The 19,875-nt window shown below is 43.1% G+C and overlaps 2 protein-coding genes across 4 annotated transcripts in view; both read right to left on the bottom strand.

Moving 5' to 3' along the window:
• Positions 1-1,026: 1,026 nt before the first annotated feature.
• anxa3a (annexin A3a) lies at positions 1,027-7,663 on the bottom strand. Its single transcript, XM_035435850.1, has 14 exons — positions 7,618-7,663; positions 6,827-6,860; positions 6,491-6,538; positions 5,880-5,967; positions 5,187-5,281; positions 4,843-4,956; positions 4,294-4,384; positions 4,117-4,196; positions 3,960-4,016; positions 3,634-3,727; positions 3,350-3,445; positions 2,939-2,997; positions 2,622-2,744; positions 1,027-1,982 (listed from the first exon to the last, which is right to left on the bottom strand). The coding sequence occupies exons 2-14, from the start codon at positions 6,839-6,841 to the stop codon at positions 1,923-1,925; spliced, it is 1,020 nt and encodes a 339-aa protein (XP_035291741.1). The 5' UTR covers positions 6,842-6,860; positions 7,618-7,663; the 3' UTR covers positions 1,027-1,922.
• A 731-nt stretch (positions 7,664-8,394) lies between these two features.
• The window catches only part of fras1 (Fraser extracellular matrix complex subunit 1), a 114,719-nt gene continuing 103,238 nt past the window's right edge, over positions 8,395-19,875 (bottom strand). For 2 of the 3 annotated variants that reach the window (XM_035379760.1, XM_035379763.1), the window contains 16 exons: positions 19,514-19,719; positions 19,094-19,250; positions 18,545-18,745; positions 18,098-18,285; positions 17,566-17,841; positions 16,873-17,105; positions 15,855-16,015; positions 14,952-15,166; positions 14,372-14,522; positions 13,831-13,938; positions 13,506-13,665; positions 12,935-13,051; positions 12,489-12,655; positions 11,633-11,838; positions 11,144-11,290; positions 8,395-10,783 (listed from right to left, as the gene is read on the bottom strand). In XM_035379760.1, the coding sequence (XP_035235651.1) occupies positions 10,205-10,783; positions 11,144-11,290; positions 11,633-11,838; positions 12,489-12,655; positions 12,935-13,051; positions 13,506-13,665; positions 13,831-13,938; positions 14,372-14,522; positions 14,952-15,166; positions 15,855-16,015; positions 16,873-17,105; positions 17,566-17,841; positions 18,098-18,285; positions 18,545-18,745; positions 19,094-19,250; positions 19,514-19,719 (3,272 nt within the window). In that variant the 3' untranslated portion in view covers positions 8,395-10,204. The remainder of the gene's footprint in view (positions 10,784-11,143; positions 11,291-11,632; positions 11,839-12,488; positions 12,656-12,934; positions 13,052-13,505; positions 13,666-13,830; positions 13,939-14,371; positions 14,523-14,951; positions 15,167-15,854; positions 16,016-16,872; positions 17,106-17,565; positions 17,842-18,097; positions 18,286-18,544; positions 18,746-19,093; positions 19,251-19,513; positions 19,720-19,875) is intronic. The other variant, XM_035379762.1, reaches the window with a different exon arrangement.

The raw sequence follows: 19,875 nt of genomic DNA, 5'->3' as shown, positions 1-19,875 counted from the left end.
GCGCAAGCATTTATATTGCAACTATACCCAAACAATATGTTCCATACGTTTTAAATAATTGTTCCGACTGAGTAAGAAATGGTTAGACAGCTATTGTGGCAGAAGTTTAACCTTCCATGATCTCCGACCAATGGATATGTAACGCGAAACAGTAACAGCTGCAGACAGATTTAACAATGTGAGCATTATTAGATCAGGTGACTTTCACAGTGTATCTGTTTCCAGTGTATCATTTATTGGTATCCCACAAGAGGTTATTAGAGAATGTGTGAGCATGTAAAAGCGTGACAGTAATAACCATGTGGCACTTTCAGTCCGTGCTGTATAATGCAGTCTTTTTGAGGTGAGCCGTGATGTGAAACACGATGAAGTGGAAAACAGCTGCCCGGAGTGAATGGCATATGGTTTCTAGTTCACAGATATGTGGGGAAACGGGGCTTTTAAACTTCAACCTTCGCATGAAACTGCCATCTGCCTTTTCTCCCAGCCATGTGTTGCCTGTAGCCTCTGTAGCCTTCCTGTCATGGGCTGCTGCTGGATTGGCCGACTGCTAGGGACTTCCTGTTCTGGGCCGTTGTTGGATTAGCTGACTGCAGCCAATGGCTGAATAATGATCATGTGATCATATAAACATCTATTTATAAATGAAGACATCTTTATTTCTGCCCTGTCACACATTTGGTAGTGAATATTCACAAATAATGACAAATGACCCATCCATGAGAACAAAAAAGTAAAAACAGAATGGAAACTAAGCCCCTACACCTATTAAGTCTTCCAAACAATTCAACTTATCAATAGATATGCTTGAAATAATCTTGCTATTCTCTGTAAATAAGGTTCACTGCAAAATGTTCTGAACTTTCGTCAATATCCAAGTTCTCCCAGTGCAATAGAAATTGCGCCATCTGCTGTCCACTATTTCCAATTCCTCCATTGGTTTAATGCTTTCCATCTGTATCCCTCTCACGGGAATAAGCCCCTGTGAATTCAGAAATGGTAAACACCGCCTACAGCACACAGAGACCGCATTCCAAACCATATGTCCGTTTATTCAACAGAAAAAAGGTGAACAGCGTGAGCAGAGCATTCCAAATAATGAGGTTACAGCAACATCATTTAGGTTAAAAATAAGAAATAGAAATTTCCACTAAGAACACTTATTTATAGAAAATAGGTGCAATAAATGTACTCTATTACATATCTCATAAAATGCTAAGGACTAGTAGGCCAAAGAAGACTTAGCAATGGGTAAGAGCACTGCATGTGATGACAATTGTGGCATATACTGTAGAATATTAATTTTTCAAAGCAGATTCTCCTTGCAGTCAATCAAACTATGATGCACAATGTCCATTACAAAAATTGTAACACATGCTTGAATTCTCCAAGACCCAAAAGTTCAGAATAATGATACTGGTTCGACTGAATGTCCTTCAGTCAGTTCTGAGGTCCAGACATTTTTAGGCACCCCTAAGTTTGTACTTAACTTCTATTTTGTACTTACTTATTTTATTCTATTCATTTTATTTTATGGTTAGAAAAGCAGTTCTGCAGTTTTCCCAGTTACATTTCAAGCAGTAGAGGAAGAACACAGTTTGATTAACTACTCTAAATTTATGGCCAACAGTCACACACTGAACAAAAACACTGAATACCATGGTAAATGCGTTAAAAATGAGGGAAAGAGTTTGGATATTTCCAGAAGGTGGAGAGTTGATCAGTTCCAAGTCAGAACTCAAAAATCGCAATAAGCATCAAAAGGATCACGCACCCAAGTTATTTCTGAAATCGTAATTTTAAAATGTGACCAATTTGTTTGTCATTTTTTAAAATGAGGACAGAGAAAGTGAGATTATTGAAAGGAGTCAAGCTCTTGATAGCGATACAACTGTCTGCAGCTCCTCTTGGTAGAGTTTGCGTTAGTCATCGCCTCCACAAATTATCTTGAGACAGTCCCCGTAGACACCGGACACATCCGACTGCAATGAAGAATACCAATCATACATCGTCACAACACAGAATAGCCCCTCTCAGTTAAATGACCCCACACACCCCTATTCTGCCACTTATTTTAGTGGCAGAATAGGGGAGTTAAAAAACGGCTCTTGGTCATCTATCTATGCTTTTTAAACTTATCTTTGTCAATGTATGCATATGAACTGGACAAGGGTGCGATGTTAATTGGGGGGGCTGAGATGCAGACACTGAGTGCCCCCCCCCCAACCCCCCACCCCTCACCCCCATAATACATTTTTTTCAAAGAACAGCTTTTTTAAAAACAGCTATTTAGTGATGAATGTCTGGTGAATTCTATGGGGAAAATACTTCAGACTACTAATCAGTATACCCCAATCACAACATGAAATGCCCATAATTTTTTTCATGAGCATGCTATATATGGGGGGGGGGGGGGGGGGGGGGGGTGATTTGGCCTATTTTGTTATATTACAGCCTTGGGACTGGAACAATGATGTAGCTGGGTAAGTTTTAGCATTTCATCAAAAATCAAGCACAGTTATAAAAGGTATTTACATCAATCAAATCTTCAACTTGATTTTCAGAAGCAAGCTTTGTTTGAAATAAATAACATGAGTGTATTTCGAACTCGGGATACTCACCGCAATAGAAGAGAGCAGTGAACATTTATACAACTTTTTGTACTCTGCCCTAATGTTCAGCAGGTCCAGCTCAGAGCGGCTGACCATTATTCTGTTCAGCGTCGCCTCGTCCGTACCGATACCCTAAAATGAGCACCAACGACACACCAGTGGATTACCGCTCTGGTTATCAGAATCACTAGCCAAAGCGGAAAAAACTCCACAGTAACAGTTCTCAATAACAGTACTCTCTTTCACAAAGAAATCCTGAATCAATTCAGCAGCACAGCCCTCTTCATATTTCATTTCCTGCGATTAGAACTTAACCATCTGCTTACCTTCATGCTGTTGCGGAGTCTTTCTGCCAGGTAGGCTGGGACATTCTTAACACATTTCACTGAATGAGAGAAAGGCATATTAGTAATAGGCGACAATAATGCTGTCAATCTAACTCTTCCACCACCATGTTACAGCGAAAGGCAGGGCTACCATAAGGGGAGGGGAGGTGGGGGGGGGGGCGGCTTAGTACAATTCCAAGGGCCCTGACTGACAGGGGCCTCAAAGAATATTAGACCATGGGATTTCCAGGTGGTGGAACAGGTGGTGGGGCCCAATGTAAGAGCATCTTTTCATGGGGCCCAAAATCCTTAATATGCAATTTACTTCCAAAGGTAACAATAAAAAAATATATAGAACTGGAACAGAAACAACAATTGATTCCAAAACATGATCTTGTAATTCCACCATACCAACAGCCACCAGAAGGTCCTCGAGAGGCCCGGTCATTTCTCCTTCAATGCTCTGCTGAAGGGTCTTCCCACTTATTGCCTTGTATTCCACCAGTGCTACAAGAGAAGAACAAATTGGTAAAAAACTAAGCCATTTCCTGGTCTTTCAAGAAGCACACCTGGCTTCTACTCAGCATTGTACATTAACTTGCTTCCAGAAAAAATAATGCACTGGTAATGTAATGCTGAAAAGCCGTTTCCACTGTTGCAAATGCAGTACATAGAGAAGGGGGTTGGCACCATACTTTTTCTCAGCTGAGGTACGCTTCTGTGGCACAGAATGTCGATGAACTTGCTTTCGTCCGTTCCCCACTTCTTCTCTCCGGCCTCGTACAGGGCCTGTGACAGGAAATAAAAGAACAGTCGCTCCGTGGACAAGGAAGAGGTGTTCTACAATTGAAAGCTCAGTTTGAAGCAGGCCAGACAGGCAACAGTTCCTCAATGCTAGAATGAGCAACAGAGATCTGTTGCCAGGACAAAAAAAGAGAAGTGACAGTGACGTGGTGACACCACTGCGAATTAAACTCAGGGGGTTCGTCCACCAAAAGCGAAGGCTAGGAGATGGCGGTACCTTAGCGTCCTTTTTGGCTTTCTCTGGGTCTGCGGTCTTCCCCTCATCCCTGTTTCCCTTAAATGGTAAACAGGAAAACGACATCAATCACACCATGGATGAAGAGTTTCAGCCGATGTTTACCGCAGACATTTAAAATAATGTTTTGTGGACTAACCTCTGCCAAGATGAGCAGCGCGGTTTCAAAATCACCTGATATTTCAGACTTCAGGTCATGTGTCAATTTCCTTCCTTTGTCTGTAGGGAAAAGAATGATACAATGACTCAGATATTCAGCATGAGTCCCTGTAACTGATTCATTATGGCTTCAAAAAAACAGAAGAATAAAGATCACCTGCCAAATAGACATCAGAGAAGGCTTTAATTTGTTTATTGGATCTTGAGGCAAAGATTTCTATTAAAGTACTCTCCTCGGTGCCTGGTCCCTGTAACAGACACATGGAACTTGAAAGTTATCTGTCAACTTATGAAGCCACTGTTAAATATCCTTATCAAATTTAAGGATGTTGACAATTTCATGTGATAAAGCAGTGATTTTGAGTTGACAAGAAACAAACTGAACCAAATAGAATTGTTTTTATTTCAGTGGCCATAGCTTATTCATTTACAACAGGGCTACTACTCAGCCCTGATCCTGGAGATCTACCGTCCAGTATGTTTTCACTTCAACCCTAACAAAGCACACCTTTAACACACATTTAACAGCAATAGATCTTCTTGAGCTGCTAATTAGTAGAATTAAGCGTGACAAATTAAAGTTGAAGTGAGAACCTACAGGACGATAGTTCTCCAGAAACATTGGGCAGCCCTGTTTTACAAGGCTATCATATATCAATACTAAAGAAAAAAAAGATATCTTATGATCAGTTTAAAGATCACTCACTTGCATGGCACGTGTGACCTCTAGGCAGTCATACTGTGCAGGTGGAGTGACAAGTCCAACCAACAGGCGTTCAAATGCACCCGCGGTGTCTCCTTCCAAATCGCTAACGAGAGTCTGAAGTAAATATAACCGACTGAAGCAAGTTCCTCCTTCAATACATATCATCAAGAAACTGTATAATAAAATAATAATAATAATAATAATAATAATAAGAATTATTATGTATTTTATTTATCAAGCACTTTTCAGAAGCCCAAGGCACTTTATAATCTATAAATCTTATATATACATAGAAATCTTAAATCAGTAACAATATGAAATTTGTCAGAGCACAGCAGTTTTACCCTCCCGGTTGCTTCTTGGTAGGCTTTACAGATTTCCTGGCGCTGGGCGTTGCTCCTGTGGGCTAAAATTTCAGCCAGAATATTTTCATTTGTGCCTGGAGATAAAAATGTGAAACAATCAGCTGCAGACAGAACACCAACTTCTGTAATTTAAACTGAGTGTTTGCGTTTCAGTTGTGGTTGTATTTAAGGCACAAAATGACATTGGCGTCAAACAGAAGTTTTTTAAATATATTTTTTAAAAACATTGAAAATGCATCAGGCCTCATTAATAATTTAAAGAAGAAGAACAAGAATATTTCTGACACATGAATTGAGAGTTTCACAGACATCATTTATTTGTTAAGTGTATTATGGCATACACTTACATTTTTTCATATGAAGCAGACTTTTTATTATTTGTAATCACTGAGGTAAGGGAGATTTTGCAAAGTTATCAGAATTGAGAACGGGCACAATCATCCAAATGTTGTTTTTTCCTCGCCCTTGTGGGAGTTGTCAAGAAATGTACACTCAGCTGAATGCAATACAAACCTATAGTAAGCTATTAAAGTTTTTTTTTTTTTTTTTACATATGCCATGTACATATTTGTAAATAAATATATAATTCAGCTTTGCATTTCTCTCAATTCCCTGATAAGAACATGTTCTCCTTTGTGAGATCTGCATTGTGTACTGTGGAAATAGTCTCACCAAATCCTTTGATAGCTTCACACAAAGCCTTGGCATCTTCCTTTGCGTTGAATCCGGCTTTGCTTTTAACGGTGCCTCTCTCCCCGGTCTGAATAAAACATGCAGGCACACAGGCAGAGGTGGGAAATCCAGGGGTCAGAAAGTAAAAAATCTGCCTTGTTTTCTTCCACTCATGAACTCAGCCTGCTGATCACACTTTGTACAGTAGTTCTATCTCCTGGCTGAAGGACTGTGCTTATTACCAAGTCCAAGTGATTGGAACACAATTCTGGGGAGGACTTTTACTTTCTGAACCTGGATTGTCCACCTTTGAGTACAGGATCACCAGGGCATACCCTGTTTGCACGTTCAGTCTTCCATCAAATGTAACCTCAAAATAAAATTTAAAAATTCAAATGTAGCTAATAGCTTCCAAGTCAATTATAAAGATAAGCCTTTTTGTTTATTACATTTTTTTTGTCCTTTCTTAACCTGCCAAGCCAATAAATTCACACAAGAAATGACCAGTGCAAAAGTTGCTTAGTTATGATGAAGAGCATATAGAATTAATTATGGTTATTCATAATTCAACTATATTCTCTAAGATAGTTTATTTAATGCATTGAGCCAACCTCCATTGTCAAAGAGGAGGGAGAGTCAAGAAGACCATCCAGTTCATCCTGAAATTGAGAGAAATTTAGAAAGTGAATCATCCACTGCATGGGAATTCAACTGAGGAGTTTAACCAATGCTGCAGGACCCTTGCATTCTGTGTCAGTTTTTAGCTTTCCAGGGACTAATGCAAATAGATTGTAAGCAAACCGTTATTTATGAACGACTGATAAGAAACATCTACATTAATTGAGCATGCACATTTTATTTAACATTTTAGCAGGAAAAACGAATTTAATGTAGGCCTACTGGTACGCCTATATTAATCCTTTCTGGTAGGCTATATAGACTCTTACCCATACAGATGCCATTGTAATTGTCGGGTGAGACCTTTGAAAAAAAAGAAATGTAAAAACGAAAATGTCACATTTGTGTTTCCAGCTGTGTCGAAAGATTTTTGTATTAGTACTGATAGTCCACCGTTTACAGTTACCCATTATACTTACAAAACGTCATATTCAAGGCACATGTTGCAATTATTGGAAAATTACATATTCATTAATCTATTGAGAAACACAGACAGCAAGTCGAGGCAATACGATCCGCTGGCGACATTAAAGTCGGCAGAGCCGAACATACATTGTACAGTAGGTTATTTAAATGCAATTCTGTGTATAGATACGATTGTGAATTCTTCCATTGTGTTTGGGCGGATATTTCAATGGGCACAGCGAAGCTGAAACCGTCGACCGTGTATGTGCCGGGCTAATGTGATGCATGGTTATTAATAAGTTAAACGTTAAAGATTACATTTTACCAACAACTTTCAGAGGTGCAACGTCAAATGTTCTATTTTCCTCTCACCTAACAAGCTTGACAATAAATAAATAAATGAATAAAAAATATTGGACCCACAAAAAATACTCGTGAATTAGCAGACGGAATTTATTATATAGGTGTTTAAGTATAAAAAACCAGTGCCAATAAGTGAAGCAAATCAACCATTCTATAACTTCCCGGCTCACATCTTCGATGGAACAAATCACAACATTGCACAGATGCCGGAAAAGTAAATAACTGCCAGAATGTTACTAAATTAGTAATAAAACTCATATTAACGCGGATGCAAAACTTTCAAAACTCTTACCTGTCGAGCACGGTCTGTAAAATCTCACCGTTGAGCCACGCCTTTCACAAATATATCCTAGCGAGTTACGCCCATAGGATACGCCCAATGATGTCAGCTTCTGAAAATAAAAGTATAGGCTACCTGAACTAAATTCTGACAACCCCAACTCAAACATATAGTGCTGTCGGAAAATATATTGAGAGGATTATGCAGTTATGAAAAGTAACCAGCAATTGCTGTTATTGTGTAAAAACAATATAGAATTGGGCTACTGTTAAAGGACAGCCTCACTCAAACGTCACTTTTTTTACTTACTGCAGTAATCATTTAATAGGCTATAACACGTAGCCTAGGCTACAGATTATGTCTTTGTCCACCGTGCGTCTTCTGCAGGCGGTAGCGGTGTGAATTTTGTGTACGTGTCAAATGTTTGTGCAACAGTGCGTTTATGTTTTCTGCGTGCTAAAGGTCTGTTTAACAGCTATATAGCCCAGCATCCTGCTATCAACAGCGACAATTACTTCTCACAACGATTTTTATGAAATATTTTAAATCGGCTGTATTTGGGAGCAAAATCAACTGTAGCCTAGCTACAGTATAGGATGACACACTTCCGAAGGGAGTGATCATTTAATAGTGATGCATACCATTTTCAAGCATAGGCGTGTTGTGCAGACCTACTTTCCAGTTTCACAAACCGTAATTTCAATAATCTGTTTATAAAATAACTGCATATTGTGAAAATAAAAATAAATCCTTTGGAAAATAATGGATGAGGCAGATATATTCAGTTTATTTGTGTATTCAGAACTTATTTTATTGACAGGCTTACACTTAGGAGATATAACATATTTTTCAGATCAGACAGCTTATCTGAATCAACCACCCAGGAAAATTGTTGTTAGCATAATAAGACATTTTTATTTTTTGAAAATGCCAAACTTTTAGTTGCATTCGCCTTATGGTGACATCTGGCCTCTCCCAGGCTAAGCTAGTATAACCTGCTTGACTTGCTGAAGATACATCTGCTATGATTCTATGAATAGTCCACTGCTTTTCTCCACTAAAGACACAAAATAAAAATAAAGCGTTAAGTGTGTGTTTCAAGTTTTTATTACTAAAAAGGCACGGAATACAGGCATCAGAATTTATAGCATTGTGCACATCAATGAATGTTAGCACCAAAAATATATATACTGGCATCTTCCAAACCTTCCACTGCCTCAGTGACAGGTACATCCTGTAATGGATTACAAAAATATAGCATTGACTGTAGCCAAACAAATCCCACTGTATGTAATACTCAATACTGCAGTACATTCAGTGCTGTGGAACCATGGGAATTGAAGTTTTATTGCCTACAGTGTTCAAAATACAACATCGCTTTCTTGCTCAGCACCATAATACTTCCAGCACACAAGCTGATCATTCTTACAGACTATGGGGAAAAAAATTAATAAATGCACCGTCTTAATAGATGATATGAGAGTAACATAATAATACATAATGCACAATAACACAAAGAGGAAGATCTCTTAGAAGCATGTTGCTGCTAAGATGTACTGATACACATTATGTACAATTAAAAGAAACAATAGAACAAGACTGAGGCTGTGAGTCATTTGGACAGAATGTAAGCATAATGCCATGACACATAGTGGTACAAAACACTGGTAATATGTGTAAAAAAACAAAAACTATATTCTACTACAGTGGTTAAAAGACACAGGATAAAGCATTTTTGAGCAGTGGAAAACTCATGAACACAATCTACAGTAGTTTTCAAAGTGCACAGTTATATCAAAACTGTCTTGTTTTTTTGTCATGAGCATTACTTGCGCTCTTTATCAGTGTTTGCTTTTTATGTCTCGTCTTTAAAAGGAAAAATACCTTGGACGATTCATTTGAGTTTGAATTTGGAAATACAATTCGCAATACTGCAGGATTCCTCTTCTGAGCAGTGGCCATGGTAAATAAAATGAGTGATGTGGAAAAATGCATTTCTGGCTGCAGGACTTCAGTTTCTGATGGTTAACGGATGAGCGTATCATCAAGTAATTGCACTTCAGTAGATATACAAACTACTCATCCAGCCGCAAGTGTTGGCACTCTCATTCTCTGTGCTTAACCCTTGCATTAATCATAGTGGTCACATTGTAGTTCAGCAGTTTGAAATGAAATTTGCAACTGGACAACTGAAAAAAAAAACATCACCTAAGCAAAGAGAAGTTAAAGTGCCTGAGCTACCACAGATCATGGTGATGTTCACGTAGATTTAGAAAGCAGTGATTTTCATGTAGACTTAGAAAACAATTTCCAGAAGTCAATCAATGTCACAAGGCTGTAGTCTTTGAAACCTCAGATTCTAGGTCTGAACTGTTGAAATTACAGCAGATCAGATGTGAAAATCAGGTTTAAGTGGTGTGATAGGCCTTAGTTCTTGTGAGGTAGCTCAGTTGTGAAATGATTACTCTGCATAGCTGGCCAGAACATTTCCCTTTTTTTTTTCTGGTCGTATAAAAATACAATAACAATATCTTTTTTTCCTTTAATTACAAACAACAATAGAAAATGTGACTTTCCAAAAGAAAACTCTCATCTATGATTAGACCTCTGTGCCGTCGTTCAAGTTGTTGTGGAGTTTGACCTCCAGGTTGACCTGCTTGACCTTGACCCCATTGACCTTGCAGACCTCCGGACTTTTGTTGAGGATGTTGATGTTCTTGACGGCGCAGTGCTTGCTGTTCTTCTCCATCCGGTCAATATTCCTCAGGCACGCCTCTACCTTGGTGTTGAGGGGGTACTCCTCCGCCGACTCCTTCGGCGGCTTCTTCTTCCCCTTCCGTCGGCACTTCTTAAACAGGAAGCAGGAGGCCAGGAGGACCAGGACCAGCAGGGTGACGGCCGCCACCCCGCCGCCGATGGGTGCGCCCGTCTGGGGGCCGAAGGTGGCCGAGGCCTCCACCTCCAGCCTCAGCGTCTTCATGTTGGTGCCGTTCTTCACCTGGTCGCCCTCGTTGTCGTAGATGAGGGACTCGTCCAGGGTGAGGCGCCCCGACCTGTCCACCAGGTCCCGCCGGCTCCTCAGCTGGTAGGTCAGCGAGCGCTGGATCCTGGGGCCGGAGACCGAGTCCGGTCCAATCACGTAGATCACCTGCAGGTACCACTGATGCCCGGCCTCCACCTGTCAATAAGCAAACAAAGGCAAGGATGGTTTAGTGCAGAGATGCTCAAAGCTGGCCTTACAGGCGAGAGGTCCTGCTGGTTTTCCTTTCTACTTGATAGTTAATTGAGCAATCAATGCCACTGATTGGCCAGATATTTAACTCACCTGGTGTCCCAGGTTTAAATCAGTCCTGATTAGAGGAGAAGAATGAAAACCTGCCAGTACTAGTACTACTGGCCTTCAGTATCACTAACACAGAATATCGATCTTAGAATTTCCATCAGATTTATTTACCAACTGGGATGAAAAACTTTATCTAGTAGGACAAGGCCAAGAAGACAGCATAGAAATACAAGACAATGGAGAAGATTCACCAACCTTATAAAGAGCATCAACCTTCATGGTGAACCCGTCGACCCCAGGCATCGCTGTCATGGACTGCAGATCCAGGATGTCAGACGCAAAGCTGGCCTCGAAGGGCACGTCGTGGAAGTACCTGTCGCACACCTCCGGCTGTTTCCGGTCCTTTAAGAATAAAGACGGAACATTCTAGCTTTCCCCCATTTAATTTCACTGCAATATTATGACTTTTGAACGTGCTCGCAGCTGCCTCCTCCTTCTGCAGAGGAGTGACCAGAGGGGGACTGAGAAAAAACGTGCAATTATTCAATTTGTAACTCAAAAGGCAGCACAGGTAACACAATGTTTTTTTTGAGACATGTTTTAACAGGAAGTCAGTGTACATTTCACGGTCTAAAATAATCTATGGTAGTGGTTGTCAAAAGTGGTAGAGCCGGTCAGGGCAGTGGTAGAAAAAGGCGACCGAGCCTTCCCGTTTTGTGGGAGTGGCGGGTGCGTGGGACGTACCAGCAGCAGGAATCTGTGTTTCAGGTGCTTGTTGGGCTGGATGCAGCCGTACTGCGGGCCCTCGTTGTACAGGGTGCCCGTGGGGTCGAAGAAGGGCACGTATCCGTCCCTCCCCGTGCACAGGTACACCTTCTCCAGCTGGAGCCTGTAGGCCGCGTTCAGGTTCTGCTCGGGGTTCCACAGCACTCGGCCGTACAGCGTCTGGCCTGTGGGGGAGAGGGTGTGAACGCCTCGCCCAAACGTAAAGCCAAAACAGGGCAGGGAGGACTGGAACTGGAGATTAACCCCTCGAAGAGCAGGTTTTTTGGAATGCTTTCTTTTCTTCAACATTCAAAGGCAGTGTTCCAGAACTCCATTGCTTTCAGTTATGAGTAGTGATTGTTCCATCAGCATTAGACTGTTCAGTTAATAACATTCTAATCACATATTTGTGATTTTACACATTAAAGGGTTAATACCTCAATTAAAAGCTTTCTTTGTGATCTCATTGGGGCCCACAGTTATTGACTTACTTGTGCACCATCTAAGTCACACCACACACTTTGACTGAGCCCTCGCTTTCAGTACTTACAGAGCGGGGCATACGCACCAGCCCTGCACTGGAAATGGACGACTTTCCTGTCTGTGGGGTTTCGAGCTGCTATGTCTGTTTCATGTCACATACATGAGTACATGACGATGAACGTCAATAAGACATAGCCTACATACATAGCTACACAGTGAATATAGCTTCTGCCTAAAACAAGGCCAGAGCCCATCTTATTTAAGTGCTTTTACCAAGGCATTAATGCAAGACAAGCCGCAAAATCAGACAGTGTGAATCGATCTGAAGCGAGCATGGGACTCTGTAGTTTACCCATAGAGAAGGCCCCTTTATAATCCATTTCAGCCATGGACATGTCTGCTTTGGCTGGGTCCATCATGAAGACCTTCTCGTTGTTGCAGAGCTGGAACTCCGTGTTTAAGGAGTAGACGACGGGGACGGGCCGGTTCGTCTGCTGGAAGGCGATGGGCACCAGGAACCTGGGGGGAGGAGCTACATTACAACCCTGCTGTATACGCAGCGCTCGCTCATAGTCGCCACGGCAGTTCTGAGGCATGCCGATCTAATGGCATTTCCGCTGCAAAGACTCATTCCCTCAAACCCCTCCCCGATACCAACCCCCTGTGATGCTGCGCTCTCATACAACTTAACCTCAGGGCTTTTAAAACAACCTGTACATTTTAAACAAAGTAGCATACCAGATGTAATAGGATCACATCTGCAAATGAAAATGTTAAGCATAGTTTAGAGTGTCGTACTTCTCTGGGGCGTGAGCTGTGCAGGAAAGGGGCTTGTCTCCCGGGTCGATCCAGGGCTGGGTAGGCTGAACGGTGCAGGGTATGAGGAAGACAGTGTACTCTCCAGAGTAGTCTTTCCTGAAACACAACATGGCTGACGTTTCTATGGTGACAGAGGTGAGCTGGGGACAAAAGTACTGAAAAACCTGCAGCTTGGTGATTTAAAGTGCATCAATCAGCCAATCAATCAATCAATCAATTGATGAACAATCCAACCAACCAATCAATAAAAAAGACATTTTGTTCTAGCACATTTTCATAATGACAAAAGTGAGAGCGGACAGACTGTATGAGTGAAAGGCTGCATTTGAGGGACAACTGCTGAACAAGAGAACCCAAACCAGTAGGGACAAAAAGCAGATTTATTGGTAAGTTATTCCCTTAAACTCCAGTTACAGAGGTACAAAAAGTTAAGAAGACTACTTGGAAAATAGTGAAATGGAATTCAACAATCAATGGGTCTAAGTAAGTAAGACCCAGATTAGAGCCATACAAGGCTGTAGCTGTCTGTCCTGCAGGGTCCACTGCTCACCTGCTGTAGGAGCTGGTGGCCCTCCACAGCTGGTAGGGTGAGTCGAAGGACTGGGCGCTCCACAGCAGCTGCAGGTCAAAGTCGATGCCCCCAAGGTGGTCTGGAGCCATCAGGTGGGACTTATGGCCTGGGAGGGTGTGATGCTCTGGGACGAACTGACCTGGGACACGGCAAGGAAAAAAATAACTCAATCTGAGACATGACACACCACAATTAGTCTGAATAGAAGACATTGGGTGAATAAGAACAGCGTATGACACCAGTTAATCAGCTACCTAGATTAGATGCTTTGGTGATACTACAAAGGTCACAGACTTAGCCTTACCTCTGAATTTGGCATGCGTTTTGAACTCTATCACTAGCCGCCCATCCTCTCTGATGTAGATTCTGATAATCTGAAGTCTGGCAGACAGAACGCTGTCAGTCTGAATGCCTGTCAACAGAAGAAGAAAGTGAGACATGCCAGAATATTTATCTGTAGCCTGGGAGAGACAAATACAGGTCCTACCGGGCTGGCAGGAATGGCATCTGCCAAGTTACGCCTTGGCTGGGCATGCCGCATACCTATACAGCACCGAGAGTTTGGCACTCAGGATTTCCTACAGAAGTAACCACAATGACTACAGACTCTCAGGCCTTACGAGCATAACTACTGTACCTTCTGACTTCACGTAAACAGACACAATCCACACAATAAAGCCCCAAACTTCGGTTATTTCGCATTTTCTTGTTTATCCTACCGATTTCATCACAAATGCTCCTGTCCCTAATTGTTTAATAAATACATAATTATTGTTTGAAGACATAAGTTGGAGCCTGGATTTTCAGTGTACTCTGGGATGTGTTTTGGCCCTGCGGCTCCTCACCGGTCCTCCAGAGCACGGTGTCGTAGAAGAAGGAGAACTCCATCTCAGTGTGGTGCTCCAGGGAGGCCCAGCCCCGCGGTGCTGTCACATAGATGTAGGACACGTACAGGGGCACCTGCACCGTGAGGAAGGACTGCGCGGAGTCCCGCACCTGTACCACACACACACACACGCACGCATACACACACACACACACCGTCAGGTTTGTACGATGAGTTACGGAGTACATGCAAATGCAGAGCCAATAATAGTTTAGGATTAGCTTGGCTCTGTTTCATGATAGTCAAAGTTAATGCAGATTTCCCACGGTAAAAGGGAAAGGGAACTATGTGCATGAATCCACAGTGCCATATTGATTTCGATATCACCCTAGAAGTTAATATACAAAAACCGTTAAGGTATTTCTCTGAAAAATGATAGGAGTTTAAGTTGACTTGAAAAACTTAAACCGTTGAAAGAAATAAGAAACCCAGTGAAAGTGTAAGGGACGCGTTCTCTGGAAATAGTGCATTGAAAGAGAACTACAGATGCCTTCAACCTGCTCAAACAATAGATTGTTTTCGACCGCCAAACCCCGCACCTGGAAGTCGGCCGTGACGGACCCCCCGCAGACGTCGATGAGCTCGGTCATGTCGTAGTAGGCGTCGAAGGTCCAGATGCAGCTCTTCAGGTTGAGGTGCTTGTACAGCTGAATGGTCTTCGGTTCCCTCACGCTTGGGTTGAACTGGTAGGGCCGGTCGAACCCGGGGCCCAGGGAGATGCTGTCGTAGGACACGTCATCTAGGAAGCCCGTTTCTGGAAGCAGATGGACACGTTTGTTTCTTCACTCTATGTTAATGACAGGGGTACCACTTTCTATCCAATGTTAAATCCACGGGATTCTCAAGGATTCTCAAATGAAGGATTTTTAAAAGGTTTTCTCCATCTTATGTTGGACTTCATTAAAATTTTTCTCATGACGTTTTATTGAAAAGTCTACCCACAACACTCTAACTAGTTTTTAAGGGAGCGGTCTCATTTGAGAGACAGGATGTTGAATTCACAGCTATTTTCTTTGTTCAGGAAATCCATACCTATGGGAAAAGCAGAGTTAAGTAGTTTTAGAGTTTGTAGCACTAGCGTGACTCAATCAGCATTTTCAAGCACCCTGTTCAAAATTCAAGTGCAGCCTTGAATTTTTCACATTCAAAAATCAAACGCTATTCATTGTTTCCAAGGGCCCGCGGGATCTCTGAATATCACGCTCTGAGCTTTTAAAAACCCATCAGTGTGCCTGCCGCCGCTTCCTAAATGCAGACTCGGCTCAAAGGGGGCCCCCGCTTTGCAAATTTCACTTTCGCTGCGTCCGCAGTGTTGCTTAACCACATAAATTAATGATCGCTCTTTCAAGGTCTGGGCGACGGGTAATTAAAGGCGGCCAGAAAGCCTGATGGACCGTCGCAAGTGCCAAGCGCAAAGTGCCAACGCCCGGCCTGGGGCTCACCTGAGATGCCCTGCAGGTCTTTGATGGTGACCAGGTTGGAGCACACATGCTGGTGGCGGTAGATGGACTCGGATAGCAGGAAGTGCAGGTTGTGCAGGGGCATGGTGGACACCAGGGGGAGCATGCCGTCCTGGTGGGGTATCTGCACCGAGATGTGGATTCTGCAGAGCATCCAGAGCGACATGAGCCAACTACATCACGCCACCCAATAACTTTATACACTCCCTTTTTCCGCCATGTTTGCTTAATTACTAATCCCTCTCCTGCTCTAGGAACATAAACCTGAGATACAGCGCTTCATTAGATGGCTATGCTATGCTGTCCTAAAAGATGTGATGTGCTCTTGGTTTTAGGACCGACTAAACACTTCCCATGGGTTATATAATGGTATTACTGAATACTTAATAGGCAATTTTCATGCACAGTATTCGTTAAATAATGATTGTAATATACTGCTATATTGTTCATAGAAGGCCCAAAGATGCCCTTTACTTCTCTGGCTAAGTGCCCGCCACTTCCTTGAATAAGTACCCTTTACTTTCCTGGCTAAGTATCCTTTACTTTCTTGAATAAGTACACTTTACCGCCTTGCCTACATGCCCTCTACTTCTCCGTCTACTGTATGTCTAGTCCTGTGTGTGTCTGATTGGTAGGCTAATACACAATTCACAGAGGACGTGAGTGGTGGCCCACTGGTGTCCACACGTTTTGCTCTCCAAATGCTGTGCAAGATTAATGTAAATGCAAATGTAAAATCTGTTTGTGAAATATATGCGAGATATATGAGAAGACCTCAGAGGACTCAACAAATAATTTATCACCACTTTAAAGATTTAAATGAACTTCCTTTGATGTCGCCTAGGAGGGTGAAAAATATGCGCCATGCAAACCGTATATTCTCAAGAGCTTTCTGCCAGACAGATCAAACAGTGCTGAAGCTCAGGTCAAACAGACTCACAGTTCTCTGGCAAGGCTCAAACTGGGTGTGGCCACCTGCTGGTCACATGACCATGCTTACCGGTTGGGGTGCTCCTTGTGCTTGACATCCAGGTACTTGAGGGTGGCGATGAAGGACTGTGCCTGGAAGCCTCGAGCGGTCCCCGTGGTGACGGGGGTGTGGCAGATGGACCCCTCAGTCCCGATGGTGACGATGTTGCTCCTGAGCGGGGTGCCGAGGTGGCCGGCCTTGTCCAGTGCCTGAGCTACGCAACGCACGTGGAAACGCCGGCTGAAGTAGATACTGTCCAGTACCTGCAACACACACACACACGCGCACACACACACACACACACACGCACACGCATACACATGCACGCACACATGGGCACGCACACACGCACACACACACAAACAGCTATACATTACTTTTCTGTTTTCAGACATGATTTTTTATATATTCTCTTAGTTTGAAAAGTTGCATTAGTTTGTTGCATTCGCAAGTGTAATCATTGCATTGTCCTTTCAGACAGAGCAGCGCCTGATCCGAGGAGTGGCTGGACAATCCCACTCCTCCCTCCCTGACAGGCTCAACAGCCATTTATGTCATCACCCACAGTCAGGATTACATAATAGATCCTGGGGCACATTCCACTCACTTAAATAGCACTTCAGCAGGACGAGAAACAGCGGCCCTCGCAAACATGCCTACAACACAAGGCTTACTAAAATTCCTCCGCGTTGACCCAGAATACCCAGCAGGCTTTTGGCTCACCATGTGGTTGACGCTGGTGTACGGGGTGGTGTCGGTCACCGTCTCGAAGGGCGACCGGGCTCCGCTGGTGTCCGTGGGGGCCGCCACCTCCCAGCTGAAGCGGACGGAGGTCTGGTTGATGCCTGCCTCTTCGCAGCGTTCCCTCATCAAAGAGGACTTGGGGTAGTGGGGGTCACACGGGGTCACGCAGACCAGGGGGTAGCCGGGAGAGGGAGACTTCTTGCTGCCCTCCTTAGAAACCTCTTGCACATAATCGTAGTCAGACAGGGACACCACCTGCAGAGAACACAGCGAGTGGATATTAAGTATTAGCCCTCTGGTGCAGCAGCACAGCAGTATAACATCATTATGGAGAAAATGCAGTTTCAACTTCCAGCTTTAAGACTCTAAGGGTAACTAAGGGTATACCACAGAGACCAATAAAGTGGAATACATGTATGTAGGATCTATCTATCTATCTATCTATCAACAGTGCCATGAAAAGTATTGTATATGAAAAAGACACTATCTATCTATATAATCAAGCTCTTACTATGGGCGGGGCAGGGAGGATAAGACTTCCAGAAGCCTCCTGGTCCAGGATGGTCACCGTCGCCATGGTGATCTCCCCAAGCACTGCCTCCACCGGGTCATCGGGGCCGAGGACCAATGAGAAAGACTCGTGCCACTCGCGGTCCTCATTGGACAGAATCTCCACTTTGAAAAGTATGTGGTCCATGCCTTTAAAACAATGAGGGAAAATACATATATTATGGCAGGACAATTAAAAATGCTATTTCTATACTCTACATACAAGTATTAGTATTATATTTCTATTTTTAAACATGCATTGGTATTGACAAATATCATGAAAATGCTCCCTGAAACCATATGTAACATATACCACAAGGAAACACAAGCTAAAGAAACTACTTCTGAAGAAACTACATGTGGAGAGGGGACGGTGGGCCAAGTTACAGGAAAGATGCAGGAGACTGACCGGGGTTGAATTTGAGCACCCGGCTGTTAGGATTGTAGTCCACGCCGGACTGGGCCGAGCCGTCTCTGGTGCTACAGCGGATTTTGGAGGTCCGGTCCTGGTCCCCCCGGCGGATGACCTTGATGTTGAGCACCTCAATGCCGTCCGGGCCTGGGGGCTCCCTCACTTGGTATGTGGCCTGCTCAAACTCAATGGTGGGTGCTGCAAAACAAGAGGAACATTTATGAAGAGAAAGTCCTGGCACAAATGTCTTATACTGGTGAATTGCTATACTATACTATACTATACTATACTATACTATACTACATGTGTGGCAATGAAAAATTATTAGGCACCTGAGAGAGCCTGGACAACAGTATTCCCTTAAGGCGATACTTAAACAACCTGATTGATTTGCTGATGACATCATTTTTGTTAACAAATCAGGTAAGGAGCTTGAGGAAACGACTGAAGAATAATACGCAAGATACATCTAAACATCTTTTACAGATCACCGCAGAGACTAGTGCCTCAATTCTCATTTTAGTGTCTGAAGAGAATGCCACTGACCATCTTCGTCATTGGTGATGGTGATGGTGGCGATGTCGTTCACGCCCACCATGGCCCCACTCCAGTGGTCCCCCAGGGGGGTCCCGAGGTGCACCTGGAACTCCTCCTCGGGTTCGAACACCGAGTCGTCGTTGACGTGAACAGTGCAGTTCTTCACCTGTGGCATTAAAGGATGCATAGTGAGAACCATAACATCAAAAAATCTGTTCCATAACAACTACTGAGCTGATGACTATAGGTTTGATGTAAACCCAGCTTTGTCCGAATTCCATTACAATGGGAATTCAATTCATACAGATGAATACTAAGATCTATCAAAAAACGCTTGAGCTATGTAATTCTGGCATTGGCACATAATGGACCAATCATGGCCTGCTTGGCAGGCATCACTTCCTGTTTCTGAGAATGTGTGAGCAGCACCTTCTCCCCCTTGTGGAAGGTGATGAGCGAGTCGTCCGAGTTCCTCCTCTCCTCGAAGTCGTCCATCACCATGGCCGACATGGTCCGCGTGTAGCACCTGACCGAGGACTTGAAGGTCAGGTCTCCCGTGCGGATGATGGGAATGTGCAGGACGCCAGCCTTCTCTTTCACCGTGTAGACCACCTTCTCGAACTGCATGCTGGGAACTGGGCAGAAATGTGCATTATGCTTCAAAAGCTGACAGCTTAAATATAATAATTATTATCGGATATTATTGGGTTAGGTAGATACTTCATCAAGTCTTTTGCGTAAAAAAGTTTTTTTTTTTGTTTTTTTTACAGGTAAATACAATGCAGCTATCC

Source organism: Anguilla anguilla, chromosome 10, assembly GCF_013347855.1.
Source record: "Anguilla anguilla isolate fAngAng1 chromosome 10, fAngAng1.pri, whole genome shotgun sequence".
NCBI lineage: Eukaryota > Metazoa > Chordata > Actinopteri > Anguilliformes > Anguillidae > Anguilla > Anguilla anguilla.
This window is presented reverse-complemented; position numbering and strand designations above follow the sequence as displayed.